Raw genomic sequence first — 19,117 nt, forward strand, 5'->3', positions numbered from 1 at the left:
GCGATTTTACCCAACCAGTCCACACGTGTTTTTTGGACTTGGAAAAGGCATTTCTCTGTAGCAAGGAATCATTTTATGGACCAAGCTGAGAGCACATTATTAAAAACAAACAAAGAAAAACCCACACGCATTCCAGTCACAACTTTTCATCAGTTTTAATGAAAATAAACATTATGTTTAGAATACAAAACAAATAAATAACCAAGTATTTCATGCTGGACTCAGGCAACACATTATGCTGTCAGCAAGTAGAATGTGAAGGAGCACACCAGCATGTCAGCACTGCTGTTGCTTCTAGGAAAAGTTGGAACTGAACTTTTCTGGCCAGCGTAGTTTCCACTTGTTTTTTTCTCCTGCAGGTAAATTTGACTTATGCATGGTTGTCAAATTTACCTTTTTTGTTTTACACAAACATGTGCATATAAATTACAAGTTATAGACTTCATAATTATATTTACTAATTACATTTACGGAGATTTGTTTGACACAAAGGAAAAGTACATCTTTTATTGAAGTACTCTTTTATTTCTGTCTATCAATATAAGTTGGAGATGTCTATGGTAGCTGACTTAAAAAAATACAATTTCCTGCAATTTGTTTTGGCAAAGTGACTAATTATTCATAAAAATATTTTATGCTAAAGTTAAAGTTGTCACCTAGAATTTTTTTTAAATTACTAATAATCAGCAGATAATATATCAAGTGCAAAATTATTTCAGGGTGTACCGATGTGTGTCACTTTACTTATTCATAGCTGTTGAGCCATGATCCTGAAGATCTTTGAACTTTGCTGGTGAAAGAAAGCGATTAAGCTAATCCAATCTATTCAAAAAGTAAAACACTTTCTTTTTAAAATTGTTGGTTGAAGGAAACAAGGGAATGATAGTCAGTTTAACTTTATTATTATTATTGTTATTATTATTATTATTATCATTATTATTCCTGCAGGCAAAAACAAGCTGTGGAATCACTGTAGTACACTCACTGCTGGATCTGGTGTTGCCCTCTAGTGGACACTCTGGGCAGCCATGAGCCTTTATGAAAACCCCTCCATACTATTTCTAGCAAAATAGACAGGTTATGATATTTAATTTTATATACAAACAGATAAATGTGAGGAGAAAAGCACAACACTTGTTTCTGCTATATTCAGGTGACACAAGCAGGATCTTAAGTTGCCACAGAGGAAAATGACTCTCTTTCATGCCTGCCATCCCCCTGCACCATAGCTACAGGATCCACTGTCATATTCAGTCAGCCATTTGCCATTTTTTCCACAAACCACCAAATACACAAAGGATTCATAGACAATCAAATATTAGCCAATTCCCTAGTTACCATAGTTAGTAACAAAAAATATCAGATATATTCAAAATTGGGGATTTACAGTATTTACAAACAGTTGGAGCTTGGAGCAACTGTGTAAACAAGTGCCTCCTAAAACTGTCTTCACACTGAAGCCACATGCAAGATTCAGACTGAGAAGAAGAAAAAAGAGAAGAAGAAGAAAAACCCAGCTGATTTAATGCTCAACATGAGCATAAAACCATTTCACGTCTGTGTATTTTTTTGAGTAGAAAAAAAAAGAAGTCTTGGTGCTTTTCTTCATCAAAACTATTTACAAAAACAAAAAAGCCCCCGAAACTTTTTTGAATTTGGCTGTATGTGTTACAGCAACTTCAGTTCTGAAGGTGTTTGAGCTTTAACAACTAGACTTAACTTGGTCGAGAGCAAGTTAAGTCTAGTCTGTTTCTTTGACAAGAAAATCCATGTTACATGGGCTAATGCTCAGTCTTTGGTAAGAAAAGATGGCAAAAAGTTGAAGATACAACTTTATACAGTGCACAAAATAAAGCCAATCTAACCTTGGTCTTTCCTTTAAAGGAAATATTGGGATGCTGCAAAATCTGAACCTAGTGTATAACCCAGTAAAACTTGCCTGAAGCTTTTGGTGGGCTGATACCTGCAGCTGTAGTTAAAGATGAAGACTGTGCAGTGTGGTACCAGTTCTTAACTGGAACGGTTCCCCATGCTACGACAAGTGCACAGTTGTCTACTGCTAACCATCCCTGTACAAAATATAATTGTGAACTCTCAAGATGGCCGGCCTATGTCAGGTTGAACTTGAAGAAGTGACGTTGAATTTCTTCTATCAAAGAGCACAAGATGGTATGGCGGAGGTGTGGTCCCGGGCGCGTCTGCAGGGGAGGAGTGGTGCAGTGGGCTCAACGGGGCGGTGCTGGAGATGCCGGTGAGAACCACTCCTCCCCTGCAGACGCGCCCGGGACCACACCTCCGCCACAGATGGTTTCCGGCATACTTAGCTTTACTTGTTCATCTTCATTTAGTTTGCAATTCAGATCATCACTCGTTAAACCTCGTAAAGCATAGTAACAAGTCACTGTATGTAAAATCGTCATTTCACCTTAGAGATTGTCTAGTGCAGAAATATGACAGACACATTGAGTGCTAAGGGAAGAACAAGTGCCACTGTGTGTTGTATGGCTTCAGTGTGAAGAAGTTGACATTGCTTCTTATTCACCGTGTGCTTCAGAGGTGGAATTCTATAAACGTTTACTCATACTTAAGAATTTCTGAGGGAAATGAACGTCCACATGCAGTCAAGTTACTTTTAATGATATGATTAAAATGCTCATCTAGACAGCTTTTTAGCATTTTTCTTGACTGAAGTAGGATCTAAATGCTTTTGTACATCTTTCACTAGTGTTATATACATGCTTCTGTTTGTATTTATCCACATATCCAGAAGATTGTTCTTTGTGTGTCTTTACGTGTCCCGGTGTGCGGGATTTATTTCTTTACTCATTCTTCTTTTACATTCCACCTGAAGAAAAAACAGCAGGAAAGATTTTAAAATTGTAAAACAAACACAATTATAAAAAGTAATAAAATAATAATCAGCAATAGAATTCACGCCGCGTAGTAAAGGTAAGAGCATTTCGATACGCAGAATCTAAAGAGAATTAATAATCTGTAACCCTCTTTGTGAGAAAGAGACTCAGTTATTTTACACACAATACAAGAAAAGTCAGGCTCAAGTTGAGCAGCTCATACATAAAGAATATACATGTACTGAACTATTAGGATTTATTAGGTAAATAATCCATGTAATAAAAGACAAAAAGTCCAGGATAAAAATAAAAGGAGAGGTCAGGTCATCTCCTGAAATCAAATCTAAGGTTTCCCTCCATGACAGCACTATTGCAGTGCGTCAGCATTCAAAATGCCAGCACCCTGGAGCTGTAACGTCCACTCTGAACGGGCCAGTTTTTGACAGTTAAGTTAGTGCGTCGCATTGATACCTTATGTTAATGTTTGTACAGTAAGTAAAACTTCTCAGGATGATGCCTAAGTGTTTCCGTTTTGCATTTGTATTACCAAATATTTTGATTATTTTGAGCTTCAAGTCATTATATGCCCCAAAAAAATGAGGTCAGTTGACTACTCGTGTATATAATAAATAACTACACATGTTTCACTTGATTGTGTTGGAGCAGTTCGTGGAGGGACTTCTACCAGGCACTGAATGGGTCCACTGCCAATGCCCAGCTGGCTTGGACCCAGTGGTGACGCTGGCAGAGGAACCCCCAGCCGAGAGAGCACTACGCATACACATAGGGCCAGTGGGACTGCCACAACCAGTGGCGGGCAGTCAGTCAGTCCCAGGCCCAGCCCAGAGGAGGAGGCTCTAGGGTCCATTTCCATCATGACCTGCTGCTTCAGAGGCCCCAAACACAAGCTAAACAATATATTGTATGTAGTGTCACGTTTGCTGTTTTGCCCTGGCAGCTAAGGACACTGTGCCCCACCCACTGAGAGCAACATGAACGTAGGGGCAGGAGTGTTGAAGGTGTTGGAAGCCAGGAGTTTGGGACACATCCCACTGATGGAGCTGCTCCAGGCAGCTCACTATAACCCGATGACAGGGCATATGGAATATAATAATGACCTTCTACCTTAAGGTCGTGTTTGAGTGACTGGCCCGAACCTCATCAGGCCATTTCACCAGAGCACACAGGGATATTGCTTTCTATTAGGTCTGGTAGATTATGCAACGTGATATTCTGAAGCAGTTTCTGTCCTGGATCAGGTTGAACTTACCCTGTGCTCAGTAAAAATTGAATGTTATATCCATATTCACTGCTCTGGTAATATCCTCCTCCAACACACAAACTGAAATCACCTGATTGTAGTGCAAGTGCAACTAGAATTGATACGTGAGATCGACAAACAAGCAGACTAACAATTTCAAGGAATGGGACAACCGGTTCTTGACTCCCCTCCAGAAATGTGACAATGCACAAGCTTATTGAAGTGATGCAATAGCATACAACATAAAAGCTAAAGGTGCTGCAATGCCATATTAGAATGTGTGACATGGTACAGGAGCACGGGATTTTTTTTAGCAGATATCTTAACTTCAACTTTTCAGTATTGTTCTCATTTCTTTTGATGACTTTGCTGAGCTTGCATGTCAGTCACTAGCAACAAAATCCACATTTTGTAAATAATTATTTGTTTCTATGTATTGAATACAAACGCAGACACCAAATGTTTCACCTTTTATCACTCTAGCTGTCCTGCAGTTTCTGCACAAGTCTCCTCTTCCTCCTCCATTCTTTCCTCCTCCTGCTCCATGTCCTCCTCCATCGTCTCCTCTTGTCCTGTAGCCTCCTCACGAGCTGTTAGAGTGCAGTATTGTCGCCCTCGCTGCCTTTGGCCACGTCGCACCTTGCGGCTAAGGCCTTTTCTCTTTGTTCCCAATGAGGATGACTGAGATGAACAAGAAGATGAAGGGGAGCACGGTTTGGACTTTAACGGTGGGCTGTGTCTCTGTATTGAGGAAAGGGAAGGAGGATGACTGGGATCAGTGTGGCAACCTGAGGAGATGCAAGGAGCCTGGTACTCCTGGTCTGGATGTGGGGCTGATGTGGAGGATGGACAGACTGTCGAAGAATCAGGAGCTTCATAGCAGACATCTTCCTCTGTGTTTGCAGGAACTCTTTGAGGAGAATCTAAGAAAACAGAAAACAATAATGAGCAAATTGCATACAGTTTATTTGTGAACATTCTTTTTAGGGAGAAAATGAATCTTGGTTCTTTGTTTCTTCCGACCTGGGCCACTGCTGGTCTGGGACTCATCAGTCATCGGTGGCTCTGCTTCTTCCTGGATTGTTGGTACAGATGCTAGCAGACCTAACATACACACATACATACTTTATAAGTGCAATGTTGATTTAATGTCCTGTCTAATGATAAAGTGAGAAATCTTCTTATGTTGTCCCAATTATTTGTTATGCCGAGATATACTGTGGTAGCACTGTCATTGGTAGATAATGACATGACACTCCCTCCATGCACAAAGGTGTTTATTATTAAGGGGAAAAAATCCAAACTTAAATGGCCCTGTGTGAAAAACTGATTGCCCCCTAAACCTAATAACTAGTTGCACCACACTTAACAGCAGCAACTGCAATCAAGCGTTTGTGATAAACTGGTAGTCATTCACAGCACTGTGGAGAGATTTTGGTCCACTCATCTTTAGAGAATTGTTTTAATTCAGCCACACTAGAGGTTTTTCGAGCATGAACCACCTTTTTAAGGTCATGCCACAGCATCTCAATCGGATTCAGCTCTGCATATGGCTTATTAGCAAGTCACAGGCACACAACAGCATCAGTACAGATTCTTCTGTTTAACTGACGCCTTCTTGGATTGTTAAATCGGGCCTGGGGTGTCTGTATATTTTGACTTGGGGTGTCTGTTTTTTATCAGTCTGTTCAGGTTATCGACAGACAGACTGTCATGTCATGCTGCTACTGTTACCATCTGTGAGGTGCATGAATGCAAAAACAAATTATGTCCAATAGAAGTCAATCCACAGAAGCCTCTCTCTTATTTGAATTGCACATTCCTAGAATGAATTACTGATGGAATTTTCAAGAAAAAATATCCTGCAGCGGGGTTAGGCCCACAGTTAAAAAATCTTGAGGTGCTATTCTTCTTATAGCAGTAGGAGAGCAACTGTTATAATGCCATTTTGAGTTTTCATAACGGAGATTTTTGTTGTGTTGCATTATTGTGCAGTTTTTAGAGTGGAATGGTCTGTACACCCAACACATCCCTGTATTAGCTTAATGGTGCACTTCAACCGAGACTGGACACTCTGCAGTCAGTGTTTGTACACAAGCTAGATTCCTGACAAACATACAGGAGCAGTAATGAAAGGCAGAGGCTTCAGGGAAGTAATTGCGTGACTCCATAGGGTCATGTAGCATGTATCACTATGGGATAACGCCACATAAGCCCCCAAGTTCATTTCATTTTTGATTTATTTAAATGTAAAACAGAAATAGTGCTTTTGATGTAATGATTACATTAACTATGTAATATATGTACAGAAAATGCACTGTGATGTGATATATGTCGTAATCCAGGGAAACAAATTCTTATACCAGGACCAGTGAGATTCTACTCATATTGCACTGCCCTAATCCAAACCAATCTCAACATGAAGGGAGTGGCACACTTTGCCCTTTGGTATGATGACTTACTGAGTCCTCTGTAGTGGGAAAGCTGCTGGTAAACTTGTTTCATCCTCTCAATGTTAAGCCTACTACTCTCTGCATGGTTGATCATGGGTTTGGGGTAATCCACTCCCACCACACAGTTGGCTGCTTTCTGTAGTGACTCAGGGGCGTTCCATGGCTCATAGATATACCGGTTCGGGTAGTCCTTAAGAATGGGGATGTAATGCCTGCAGAGATTTCAAAAGAATATAATCTGAACTTTAATATGGCATGTGTTTCACTTCAAATCACTTTAAGTCAGCCTATAGCAGAGCTTAATCATCCATTCCAGAATTTACAGACATTTTTAATCCTTTTCACATGAGTGCATTACGACATCAGTTATCTACATGCTCAAAAGCCCCTGACGTCAAGGGACAAAAAAAGAAAGCAATTTGGTCCTCATGTGCACAATGTTTTGAGCTGTTATTGGTATATACTATAACACAAAATTTGGAAATGATATCTTGAAAACTTTGGATGCTAGACTGTCACAAAACAGGCTAACAAGCAAACAGAATTGATTACATGCTACCTCCCCTCAGAGGTAATGATGTGTTCAGAATGTGATGGTACGAGATACCTGATGTAGTCTCCCGTCGGGTCAGTTCTCCTTCCGAAGCCAACAGGACAGTAGCAGTGGAAGAACTGCTGAAAGAAAGCACTACAGGACAACCACATCCAGCTACCAGCATTCACACTCCAGTCTGCATCCAGCAGCATTTCCTCAAACACCTGCAGGAACACAGAACCAGATTGCAAGGAGCACTGTTACCGTGTCTTATAAGGTCAATTTACCTGTTCATCACCTGGGAGACAACAGGTTTCAGATTGAATGAAAAAACAGACGGTCCTACTTTCATGCCGCTCTCCCAGCTGATCCACAAGTCTCCCCTGGTGAGAAAGCAGGCCACAGCGTGCCGCGCCAGGTGGTGGATCCAGCCCTCTTGTCTCAACTGGGTCATAATGGCGTCGATCCAGGGGAAACCAGTTCGACCCTCAGCCCACTTGGCCAGTGCTTCTGGGTTCTGGTCCCATGGGATCTGGAAACAAACATGTTACATAGTAAGTAACTGTGTTTAGACATATATTTAGGCTGATAAACATGTTACCTGTACTTATAAGCTGAGAAATCAACTTTTCAGTCTCTCTCACCTAGTTCCAAAATTGATAATGCAGCTGTTTATCTTTTTTTTTTTTTTTTGGGGGGGGGGGGGGGGGCGTATTATAAAATGTCAGTTTGTGGCACTTTATCTAGAGACAGGTGCTAATAACTCTTTTACCTACAGTAATGCTTATTTATACATCCACTCCCTGCAAAGGTTCACCTGGACACAGATGGGGTTTCCATCCATACGGTCAAAGTTTGGGTTGTTGGTGGCTGCAGTGTAAAAGAATTCCCTCCATAAGAGCTGGCCGAACAGGGACAGAGGAGGAGTACAGCGTTTGCGGACCTGATGGAAAAACAGCCAGGGGAAAAACTGGGATGAGAAAGTAATTCATCTTCAGTTAACACTGTGTTAAAACCCCATTAATGAGGGGTTATTGAAGTGCAAGCTAGTTTGGGAGTCACCACACCAAGTGCTCCAACTACCACTGGGACCACTGTTACCTTCACCCTCCACATCTTCTTGAGCTCTTCTCTGAGCAGTTGGCACTTCTCGTTTTCCTTTTTCCTGATGTTGCGGTCATTCGGAATCACTACATCTACTTGTCTATCAGCACTATGTCCGGTTAGTTAGCCACTATTATTTTGTCATGGGGTCTTGCCTGGTGTGATAGACCCCAGCCTCTATGGATCTTGTGCTCAATGCTTGTTCCTGTGCTGCCATGATTAGTGCCTCCGTGCTGTCTATCAATCCAGCTTTGTCCAGCCACTGATAGGATTTCTGGATGTCAGCCACTTCCTCTATCTGCCGGTGGTACATACCGTGCAGGGGCCTGTTCTTCCATGATGATTCTTCCTCTTGCTCCTCTTTTTTGGGTTTCTGCTTCCTCAAGTATTCATTGAGCATGCGGTTGGACATGGACATCTTCCTCATGTACTTATGGATGTTCGTTGTGTCATCCTTGATCGTGGTACTAACACTTACTAGTGTCTGGCCTCCTTCCTTCCGCTTGGTGTACAGTTTCAAGGTGCTGGATTAGGGGTGAAACCCTCTGTGCATGGTGAGTAGCTTCCTTGTCTTGACGCCACTGGCTTCCATCTCCTCCTTGATTACTTGATCACGGGCATGGTGTAGGTGTTGATAACCCAGCTCTTGTTCTTCCCATTCAGCGGACTCCTTAGGACTTGCCTGATTCTCTACAGGTATTTAGTGGTTGCGCGTTTCCTAGCAACCTCTTCGTGGTTCCCATTTGCCTGCGGGATTCCCATGTACTTGTAGCTGTCCTCAATGTCTGCAATGTTGCCTTGTGGTAGTTCAATCCCCTCAGTTCTGACTACCTTCCCTCTCTTTGTTACCATCAGACTACACCTCTCCAGTCTGAATGACACTCCACTGTCACTGCTGTATATCAGTAGTGAAAAGCTACTACCATCAATAGGAATAAAGCTCTTGTTTACAGGGAACGAATGGACAGTAACAATGGGCCAGAGATCCCATACTTGCGAAGCACCACCCACTGGATACGTCAAAGGACTCAGTCGAATGTCTTTTCCATGTCAACAAATCATTTCTTTAACTGGTTGGACAAACTCCCAGGCACCCTCGAATATCTTCGAAAGGATTTAGAGCTGGTCCAGAGGTCCGCAAGGAGGACAAAACCCAGATTATTCCTCCAGAATCCAAGACTCTACAAACAGATGGACTCTCCACTCCAATACCCTTGCATAGACTTTCCCAGAGGCTGAGAGAGTGTAATCCCCCTGCTGTAGGAGCACACCCCTCGGTGCCTCTTCTTAAACAGGGGAACTCCTTGGCAAAAGTAATTTAAAAAAAATTATTAAATTTTTTTTAAACTAATAAATACCTTAAAAAATAAACTGAATCACTGTCTGCTGGAAGTTCTGATGTAGTCAAGAGAAACATGCAATAACTATCCAATACAAATTTAGGTCAATGTAACATTTTAAGGCCTTTTTTAGATTAATATTAATTGAAGACATTTTAAACCACCCTTCGGTTGTTTTGAGTCATTTTATCTGTGACAGTACCTTCATGTAGAGCTCTCTCAGGTTGTAGTACAAAACTCTGCAGGACAGACACCCGAAACGCAGGTAGGGGCTGAGACCGGTAGGACTGGCATATAGAGAGCAGGTTTTAACACGGGAGTGCTCCAAGCTGGTTACCCACACCTAAAGAGACAGACACAATCAGGAATCATCATCTTCAAGCTGAGGCTGTATCATGTGAAAGAAAAAAAAAAAAAAAAAAAAGCTTGACCCCACCAGTGTGACCCCTCAGCCTCCTAGCAGATACACCTATGATATGAATTTGAAGCTCCTACAGCGCCTCATTTTTGAGTTATCACATTTACAAACTTAGCTATCCATGCTGTCCACAACACTTAAATTATGACTGTCCAACCACTATGCCAAAAAGTATTTTATATTTTATGATATATTCTCTCTAACCCAAGTGGGGTCACGCAAATATCTCATCAGCCTTTTACGTGTGAGGGGTAAAAACTGAAAAGAAGCAAGACAAGACTAGCTGTGTAATGCTTACAGAAATATGTGTACTAACTCTAAATTAATTGCTACAGGTAAACAGAATGACTTGAAACAAACAGAGCACCTTAAAGACGCTAAGGCTTTCAGGAGTCAAAGTAGGGAGTGATTCACAAATGCAAAATTACAACGGAAAAAAAAGTATATCAATGAAAGCCTTATAGAGTCACAATCATGATATTATTTGGCTATATCACAATATACGATATATATCACCATATGTTTAAATAAACTACAAAAACAAATGTTATTTTCAACCATATAGTGGCTGAAATTGCACTGGCATACTCATTCAAATCAACCATTCAATGTTTTTTTTCTACTTTGAATACAAAAACCATCAGTTGCACACACAAGTTTCTCATAAATGACAATACTGCCACAGTAAGTCTCTTTCTGTGGTCAACACTAGACCTTTAATAAACAAAAGATCATAGCAACAAAAAAAACTACATCAAGCAAGAATTCATGAGACAAAAGTTAAACAAATGAACTTAAAAATGTTTGATGCATTCGCAGTGTGTGTGAGAAGAAAAAAAACTCAGTGATCTACATGCAAACAGGCTTAATGTTGCCATGGCAACTTATACAAGATTCAAGAAAACTTTATTTGTCACATGCAAGTTTCCCTGCAGTGAAATGGACCCCCCCCGACCTTACATACACAACACAGACATCACATGGGGAGACAGGTCGGAGATCGGTAGTATTATGGAAAAACACTGAAATGTACACTACAATGGGAAAGTCCAAGAGGGGAAAAAAGAGACCTCTACTCATGCTGGGCTCCTGGGAGGACAGCATGAGAACAGAAAACAACAACACTCCTCTACACAGAAAGCACATAAATGTCCACAGCACAACATTATGGAGCACGTGACAAGCAACAGGGGTGAGGAGTAATCCGAAGCAAACACAGCAGCCATCTTGTATACTCGATTGTTACGATAAAACCATTTTAACCATCGTACACGGAAAAACTTGCATTACATCCGGAGATTACCAGGTAAGTAGGTATGGATAGCAGAGCAAGGAGGCAACACTGTCAAATTACTAATTTATCCCTATTCTGTGGGCATTTACTGAAAGTTTAAGAACAAGGAGGACAAAAGTAAACAAACAAACAAACAAACAAACAAAAAAATCAGCCAATGCAACTTAGCATTCAAAATAAACTCCTGGATTCTGGATTAGACCAATTAAAGCACTTTGACTTTAGCTTTACCTTTTTGTCCAGATGTTTACCGACTCTGTCCAATGCCTGAGACTCTCCTCCATGCCACACAGCCAGAGGTAAACCATCTGTCCTGAAACCTGGGCACATCAAAATAAGTTTAAATACAGATCAATGTGTTAACTTTAGATTCAATAAATAAGGAATAGAATTGTGTAGTTTGCAAACCATTAATTATTTTTCTTAAAATCAGATTAAAAACATAAATGTTATAGAAAAACTTTACGTGAAAAGATAAATTATGCGTACCTAATTCTTCTAAAGAAGGGATACTGTATAGCTGGTCATGGTTGTCTTCTATTTTGGTGTGACATTTGTCCATTTGTTGCTGAGTGATGGGAGGCAGAGGTCTCCTAGGCAACTCCAGTCTGCTCACAATAGTCTGAAAACGCTTAAACGTCAGAGGAGGACTGTTGTTGTTCATCTCTATTATCCTGTAGCAAAACAGAAAAGGAAGAAAATTTGAGTAACACACAGCAACATATCTGTATGTATGAGTAATGTTACAACAGTTAATACAACAGTTAATAAACAAAACTATTAATGAACTGTTCTTAAGATGTAAGTTTGCAAGAGCATCTGTGTTTAATCAGCTAGCTGATTAATTTCACATATTTGTTATAGGATTAGTCAGTCACTTGAGTTCAGTTTGACTGAGCATGTGATTCACTTCCTGAATACAAAACTGAGGAAGGTATTCAAGTATCAACCAAAGACAGCAGAAGCTAAATCTAGGACATCACCTCAAGGCAGGAAACCCAGTCATCAGTTTCAGTATTAAAGGTGCAGGTCGACACTTTAATTCACAACTGCTTAATTTTAAAGCCACTGTTGTTGTTGTATGAGGTCAAAATTGTCATTTTCCAAATGGGCTTGACTATACGTAACTGAGAATTGGATTAACAAGTTAAAACAACAAACAAACAAAAGGAAAATGATACCTAAGTCCATAAGCTTGCTATCAAATACTGGTTGCAGCAGACTATGAAGACTTATTCATTACCTTTTGTTAAGGTAAAAGAATTACTTTTTAAAATTACTTCTCAAACACTTGTCAATAAAGAGCTCCTGTCGTTATACAAGAATGGACTGCTGATACAGGAAGGAAGAGACTAAATGGAGTTGCATAATACCTGCGTTTGTGGTGGGAATACCACTAGAAATCGACTAATTGTGTGGAAAACACAAACCTATCTAGGTTGTAGAGGGTATGAGAGTTTCTGACAATGGTCTCCACTCCAAATTCTTGGGCCAACTTAATGATTGCGCCATCCCTCTCTTTCCCGTAAGGCTCTGGGTCATATTCAAAGGTCAGCCTGGTCACGTTCCACTCCTGCAGCAAAGAATGAAAGAATTCGAAAAAAGGATGTTAAATAGTAACAATGATCAAAGAACTAATTAAATCTTTGGCTTTAACAGTTTGTAAGTCTTGTATAGATCTATCATGTGCCTACTTATAACCCAGACCACCAAGTCAAACTGTTGTATTCAAGTTGTGCATTCAAGCTTCGGTTTACAATGCCAAACTGGATTGTTCCAAATGGGTCAGTTTGAACAGAAATAAGAAGTAAAGAAAATGAAATGTATTTGACAGCCACTTCATCTGTTGTGTTTCCTGTTCACACTGATGGTAGCAGATGATAGCAGCGAAACACATGGCAGGCCTAAAAGAAACAATGGACCAGAGAATTGGTTTGTTATAAGGTAGCATAAAATGTTACCTTATAACTAGATAAATGGTTAACAGAGAGCTAAATTGATTGTAATGCATTAGCTAAAAGCATTGAAAACATAGATAAAAGGTTTGGTTTTTGTATGCAAATGATAGACGTATGAATGTGAACTTGTTCAGTTCTAGATCTTTAATCTAGTTTTAGATGCAGAAAAATATTAGAACAGCAATTTCAGTGAGAAAAATGTAAAAATAAATATATCCCACATGCAAATTCTGCATCTGTACTATCTGAACATTCTTTGCAGATGAGGAATAACAGAGGAGAAGCAACTGACAGGAATACAGACCTTGAAAAGCCTGGGGAACACATCTGTAGGCTGGCCTCTGACTACAAAAAGCCTGGAATTGAGCTTCTTGAGACTGCTGTCCAGGTCCTCCAGAGCTTCCAAGAGAAACCTGCACAGACATAAACATGAACATAAACTCCCTTGTGGGGTGTTTCCAGTTTGCAGTGATCAGCACCTATGGTTCGTATCTATGAAAAGTGGTCCAAGGAAAGAACAGCGATGAACCAGTAAAAAAGGTGGCCGAGGCTCATTGTGCAGGTAGAGAGTGAAGGTTGTCTCTTGTGATTGTGGTCTTTATTTACAAAGTCAAGAAAGCAATGTTTTTCTTAAACATAAAAGAAAGATTTCCAGTCTCTTTTTCAGAGTGAGGAATGCAGCTTATTCAGTCGGGCTGCAACTATTCATTCAATTTGAATTTGAAATTAAATAACATGACAAAAAACCCTGAGCAATTTTTTTGGGTCAATGCTTTACTTAAAATCTTTAATGCTCAGTCATCATCATGTGATGCTGCAGCTTCAATCCAGCAGTGTTTGTTTTACAGCAAGGAAATCTACAGTAAGCCTAAAATATACAAACCACAGCTGTAGCTGCTTATCTGTTTAGGCAACAGAAACTGTGCGTAGTAGGCTACTCTGACCGTTTTGTCCCAGCAGGTAAGGGGACTTGGTTGCCCCATTTACTACATCAGCCGGAGACTGTCTGAGAGAGGTCAGATACAGTACAGTGGAGAGAAAGTGTCTGGTAATCCAGTGAGTGGTAGACTCCCTTTTTTTATTACCTCCTGAGACGCCCGTTCACCCTGTGCTTAGACCATGCGCCGCTGCAGTGGGACGTACTGATATCTGGCCCTAGAGACATTTAAGTTCAAGGTGGACGATAGGCCGGGGGTTTAGTCACATGGGAGGGGCTGAGAGTAGAGGCGCTACTCCTCCACATTGAAATGAGCCAGCTAAGGAGTTGCAGCTGATAATGTCCTACTGAGAGGATGTCCTGATGTAGACCCAGGACACACCGGAGAGATTACTTACTATTGGCTGGGCAGGGAAAGGCTCGAGGTTTCCCCCAATTGTTAAATTATTTTAGGTTTTAACTTTTGTTAAAGTAGCTGTCAATCAGCTTTGAACAGTGTGGATCATTCATAATCCACAGCACAACGTGCCACACATTTCAGTCGCAGCTTTTTAGTTTTTTGGATGTTAATTTGTCATATTATATTAAAACGTGAACATCTTTTATAGTAAGAGATTTTTTTTAAATATCATAATTAAGATCAGTTTATTTTAAGTGTTTGTCTTCTTGTCTGTTTGGAGTTAGGGCTGGGTGATATGAGGAAAATCAAATTTTGCAATTTTTTGTGGGCTATATAATGATACATATTGCGATACGTTTCAATAGCATCCTAAAAAAAGTTTTTTTCCAATCATATAGTGCCTAAAATTGCACTGGTATACTCATTCAAATCGACCATTCAATATTTGCACACAGATGTTTTTCACAAATGACAATACTGCCACAGAAAGTCTCTTTCAGTGGTCAACACTAAACCTTTACCAAACAAAATATAACAACAACAAAAAGAAAAACTACATCAAGCAAAAATACACAAGATAAAAATTAAATGACCTTAAAAAGGTACTCTTGTGCTTATAACATGTAAAAACCATAAAATAAAAATGTGCTGACCTCAAATTACAGAAACATTCAGAAACAACAGTGGCAGATATCAGAGCTGGTTTATTTAACGTTTTCTTTGCTGTGCGGGGAGACGCTGAAATGCCGCGTTTAAAACAGGCTTCATTTTGCAGTGGATGACTTTTCAGCTTGTTGGATAAATTAGTGTTACTGCTACTTTTTGCAGCAATGGTCTTTAAGGCATGTTTTGGTAATTATCACATTTTGTTCAACATCCTCCCAGTGAAATCCAAACGACAGCAAGTGTCATTCTCTCACTTATCTGAAACTCCTGCTGCCATATTTTTCCCTATCTGGTAGTATATAAACAGACATGCTCAGCACAGCGTGCCGGGTAGAAGATTTTCCGGTTGGGAGGCCGGGGGTTAATGTTGCATTCGCAGTGTGTGGGATGGTAAATGGTTAATGGACTGATTCTTTTCAAACTACTTTTCTACAACATGCCCCATTCACCCAATCACACCCATTCACAAAAGCACTTTCTTTCTATACTTAGTACTTCCTAACTTCATTCATACACATTCAGATTCCGATGGATGCATCGGAGAGCAACTTGGGGTTAGTATCTTGCCCAAGGATACTTGGCATGCAGACTGGAGGAGCCTAGGATTGAACCACTAACCCGCCGATCAGTAGGGGACCTGCTCTAAACGATGCGAGGTGCTGCATGATTCATTACTGAAGAATTGGATTAATGGGTTCAAATATCTTTATTGTTGGTTTTGACACTGTTCATTAAACAGTTCTCAAATTTAACATAATATCTGAGTGTTTCTTAGTTTTAGACAAGTCGGTTATTCAATTTTTTTTCCTCTAAACTTTTTTTTAGTACACTGGGAAATTAGTTGCCGTAAGTATTGATAATTCTTAATAATTACATATTAACATGTACAGCATTATAACTTGCTGTTTTCAGCAGCACAAATTTTTGCATCAACACAAAAGGCAAACTTCTAAATGCTGATTTTGTTGCTTTTGTTTATTGCAGCCACAACATACTCCTTTAAAGGCTTACAGACACAAAATATACACTAACTGACTTAAACACAGACACACACACACACACACAAAAACCACATACATATAAACAGACACAAAATCTAGCTCATCCAGGTGATATAATACCGTCAGAATGACTTTGCCTTCTATTAATGTAAGAAAGCCTAATAAAGCCAAATTTAATTTATACCTTGATCTAGATTGCGTGTGTACCTTATTTTATTTGACTGACCTTTGACTGTACCTGAGATTGTTTTACTTTTTGCATATAAGAAATTTATGCAGTTAAACTTAAAAACCTTATAAATTCTATATTCCAATCCAATGAGCAGTTCTTTTTAAAAGACCTGTGGGGGGTTTTTGTCTTTTACCTTTTAATATTTACCAAATACTCAAGTAACCAAGTAATAGTAATAAGTGATACAATAGACAGATAAACATAATCCATAGCTCCAGCACTACTATTGAGTGAACACAGTACTTTGTATTACCAAATACCCATATCCAAGCCACTAGTATATTATAACTAGAAAAAATTAAATTGATGAATATGCAACAACCTTAATATTATTAAATATATAGAATTTTAAAATACACTTTATAGTGGTATAAATTTTAACATAACGTATCAAACCGTTGCGCTTGAGAAGCACTGACATTTGAGGAATTTTGGATAAATGTGTTTATATATTGCCTGTAGTATACCTGTAGTAAACAGAAAGTACAGCGTTCTCTTCTGAAACGTGGTGGAGTGTTGACGTTTATGCAGTTATTCCAGCTATGTCGTGTTGGAGCGTCATTATCAATTAATTTACTATAGCAACCTCTATGTTTCCTTGGCAGGCGTGACAATGAATTATTTTGTAATAATTTTCGCATAGCTACTCACTAAGCAAATCGAAATTGACATCAACTCCCATAGTGCACCTCTCTCCGCTTGCGTGATTAACGGGCTTTGCCATTTCATGCGAACCTTTCTTTTACTCATGTTAAATGGACATCGTTGTCTCCATAGTTTCTGTACCAAACTGTTGTAAGTTAACTTGGTTAGCAGAAGCCTTTCAGACACCATCAAGAATTAGCTCCAATGTTTTTTAAATGTAATTTTGAGTGTAAGCCGAACAAGAATGTACAGTATTTAATTTACGTTAAACACTTCGCCTTTTAAGTGGACATACTTGGCTGATATGCGACGATAAGTTAAAGTTGTGTATTTCTTCAATGGCGCTTAGCATTAATCGGGTTGCATTCTATGCTAGCATTAGCTAAATGACGTGGAGCCGAGGCCCAAGAGTAATGGATCGTGTAAATATTGACCTAGTAAATGCTCTTCCTGTATTTCACTGGGTTAAGTTAGCCTTTAATAACCCCAAACTGTCACAATATAAAGTCACAAACCTCCATCGGTTGATTCCCACGTTAGCAGCTCCAGCAAAAAAGGGGTCTAGAATATAAACACAGCGCACTGCGTCCGCTCCATTCAGGGCCTCCTGCAGCGCAGGATTATCGTGCAACCGCAGACATTTACGAAACCAGTGGACTGAATTCACCACCATTCTTATTTGTTATTCCATCGTTATAGTAAAATCCGAAAAAACAGGCGAAATTAAGCAAAAAGGTTAAAATCACTGACAACTCAACGACTCCCAACAAACTTTACTCACTGTCAAACGAAAACTGACACTCGGGGGCGTGGCCTGTTCTGTGGGCATGGCTATCCGGTTGTTCAGTGATGACGCGACGAATCCTACTTCCGGGTCTAAAGTTGTCTGCGTTTAATATGGCTTTTGTGTTGTTAACATGTTTAATGTTATGTATTTTCTTCTATTTGATCTCAAAAAGCTCCTAAAACAGTCAGTGATCCCTGTTGACCTCCCTCGGCTTTTATTACCGCTAATCATTTATTTAAGCTCAGTTTTTAAAACCCTAGGATGTAACTACAGCCCAGCCCATGCAGCAGTATATGAATGACTAACCTCGTATTGTGGATGGATTATCTCAGTTGTTCTCCTGGCTGAAGTTTGGTCCTTTTACAGCATCCTGCCATGCGATTACATTTGTTTCTGACCACCGAGAACACTCACGTTAACTTTTATCGAGTGGAAAAAAGGTTAGCTTGTTTATATTATGCTAACATAGCTGTGTCGCTAGCGGTCACGTAGCACATCATTATATACCAGCTAGCCCAACTTCAGTAACCCTACAAACGTCACTGCTGTTTAGTTTTCTGTCTTCATTTATGCTGGAAGTGATAACAGAGCTGCACGTTTTAATTTGTTTCCAAAACCCCGCAGTCAGGACATGCTATATTGTATTTAGATAGAAGCTAGCGAGCTAACTCCCTGCTAACTTCTAACTCCGTTAAATGTCATAAATTCGGTTTTCATGGATGCCTGGATGTTAAACTCAATTGTTACACCTGGTAGAGCAGAACGCTGATCATTTTATTAAAGATGAAAGACTTTAGACAGTTTTTCAACTCTCAGTAATGCCATAGTGATCGTTTGATATATGGACCTGCAGCGGAGTTTAGACCCAGACACGGCTAGTGACGTCAGACTGAACAACCGGATAGGTTAGGTTGTGTCGGTTTGCTGGTTGGACAGAATTGAAATCGTGAACATGAGTTACAAAACTGGAGATTTGTACTTGGTTGAAGCTGCAGATGCAGGCAGCATCGGTGAGAGGTTGTGTCACCTTTCTGATACAGACCAGCACGGGTGCCTGCAGGGATTTGGGGACCCGTGAAAACAAATATCACCTTGGGCCCCACCGTTTAATTTTGGAAACCATTCCAGCACTAACACTATAGCACATTGCAAACATGGATATATATTTTGCTTAGATTTTGCTCAAGATTGTTGAGACATGTGCCATTTTCTTTACATTTTATTTTTTAATGGT

At 39.8% G+C, this 19,117-nt stretch overlaps 1 protein-coding gene across 1 annotated transcript; it reads right to left on the reverse strand.

Annotated features, from left to right (window-relative positions):
- Positions 1–139: 139 nt before the first annotated feature.
- On the reverse strand, positions 140–17,925 carry cry2 (cryptochrome circadian regulator 2). The gene is made up of 13 exons (XM_082539200.1): positions 17,612–17,925; positions 13,520–13,628; positions 12,688–12,830; positions 11,747–11,931; positions 11,489–11,577; positions 9,748–9,888; positions 7,919–8,044; positions 7,448–7,633; positions 7,174–7,325; positions 6,576–6,778; positions 5,137–5,217; positions 4,582–5,036; positions 140–2,845 (listed from the first exon to the last, which is right to left on the reverse strand). Exons 1-12 carry the CDS (start codon positions 17,767–17,769, stop codon positions 4,588–4,590), a joined length of 2,022 nt encoding a protein of 673 aa, XP_082395326.1. The 5' UTR covers positions 17,770–17,925; the 3' UTR covers positions 140–2,845; positions 4,582–4,587.
- Between the last annotated feature and the right edge of the window lie 1,192 nt (positions 17,926–19,117).

The sequence above is a fragment of the Aulonocara stuartgranti genome, assembly GCF_965226115.1.
Source record: "Aulonocara stuartgranti genome assembly, chromosome: 7".
Lineage (NCBI taxonomy): Eukaryota > Metazoa > Chordata > Actinopteri > Cichliformes > Cichlidae > Aulonocara > Aulonocara stuartgranti.

Coding starts and splice junctions, on each gene's coding strand:
- cry2 (XM_082539200.1), bottom strand. CDS start 17,769: ATGGTGGTGAATTCAGTCCACTGGTTTCGTAAATGTCTGCGGTTGCAC. Junction 13,629..17,611: donor GTGGGAATCAACCGATGGAG/GTTTGTGACTTT, acceptor ATGTCTGTGCAG/GTTTCTCTTGGAAGCTCTGG. Junction 9,889..11,488: donor GTAAACATCTGGACAAAAAG/GTAAAGCTAAAG, acceptor CTGTCTCTTTAG/GTGTGGGTAACCAGCTTGGA.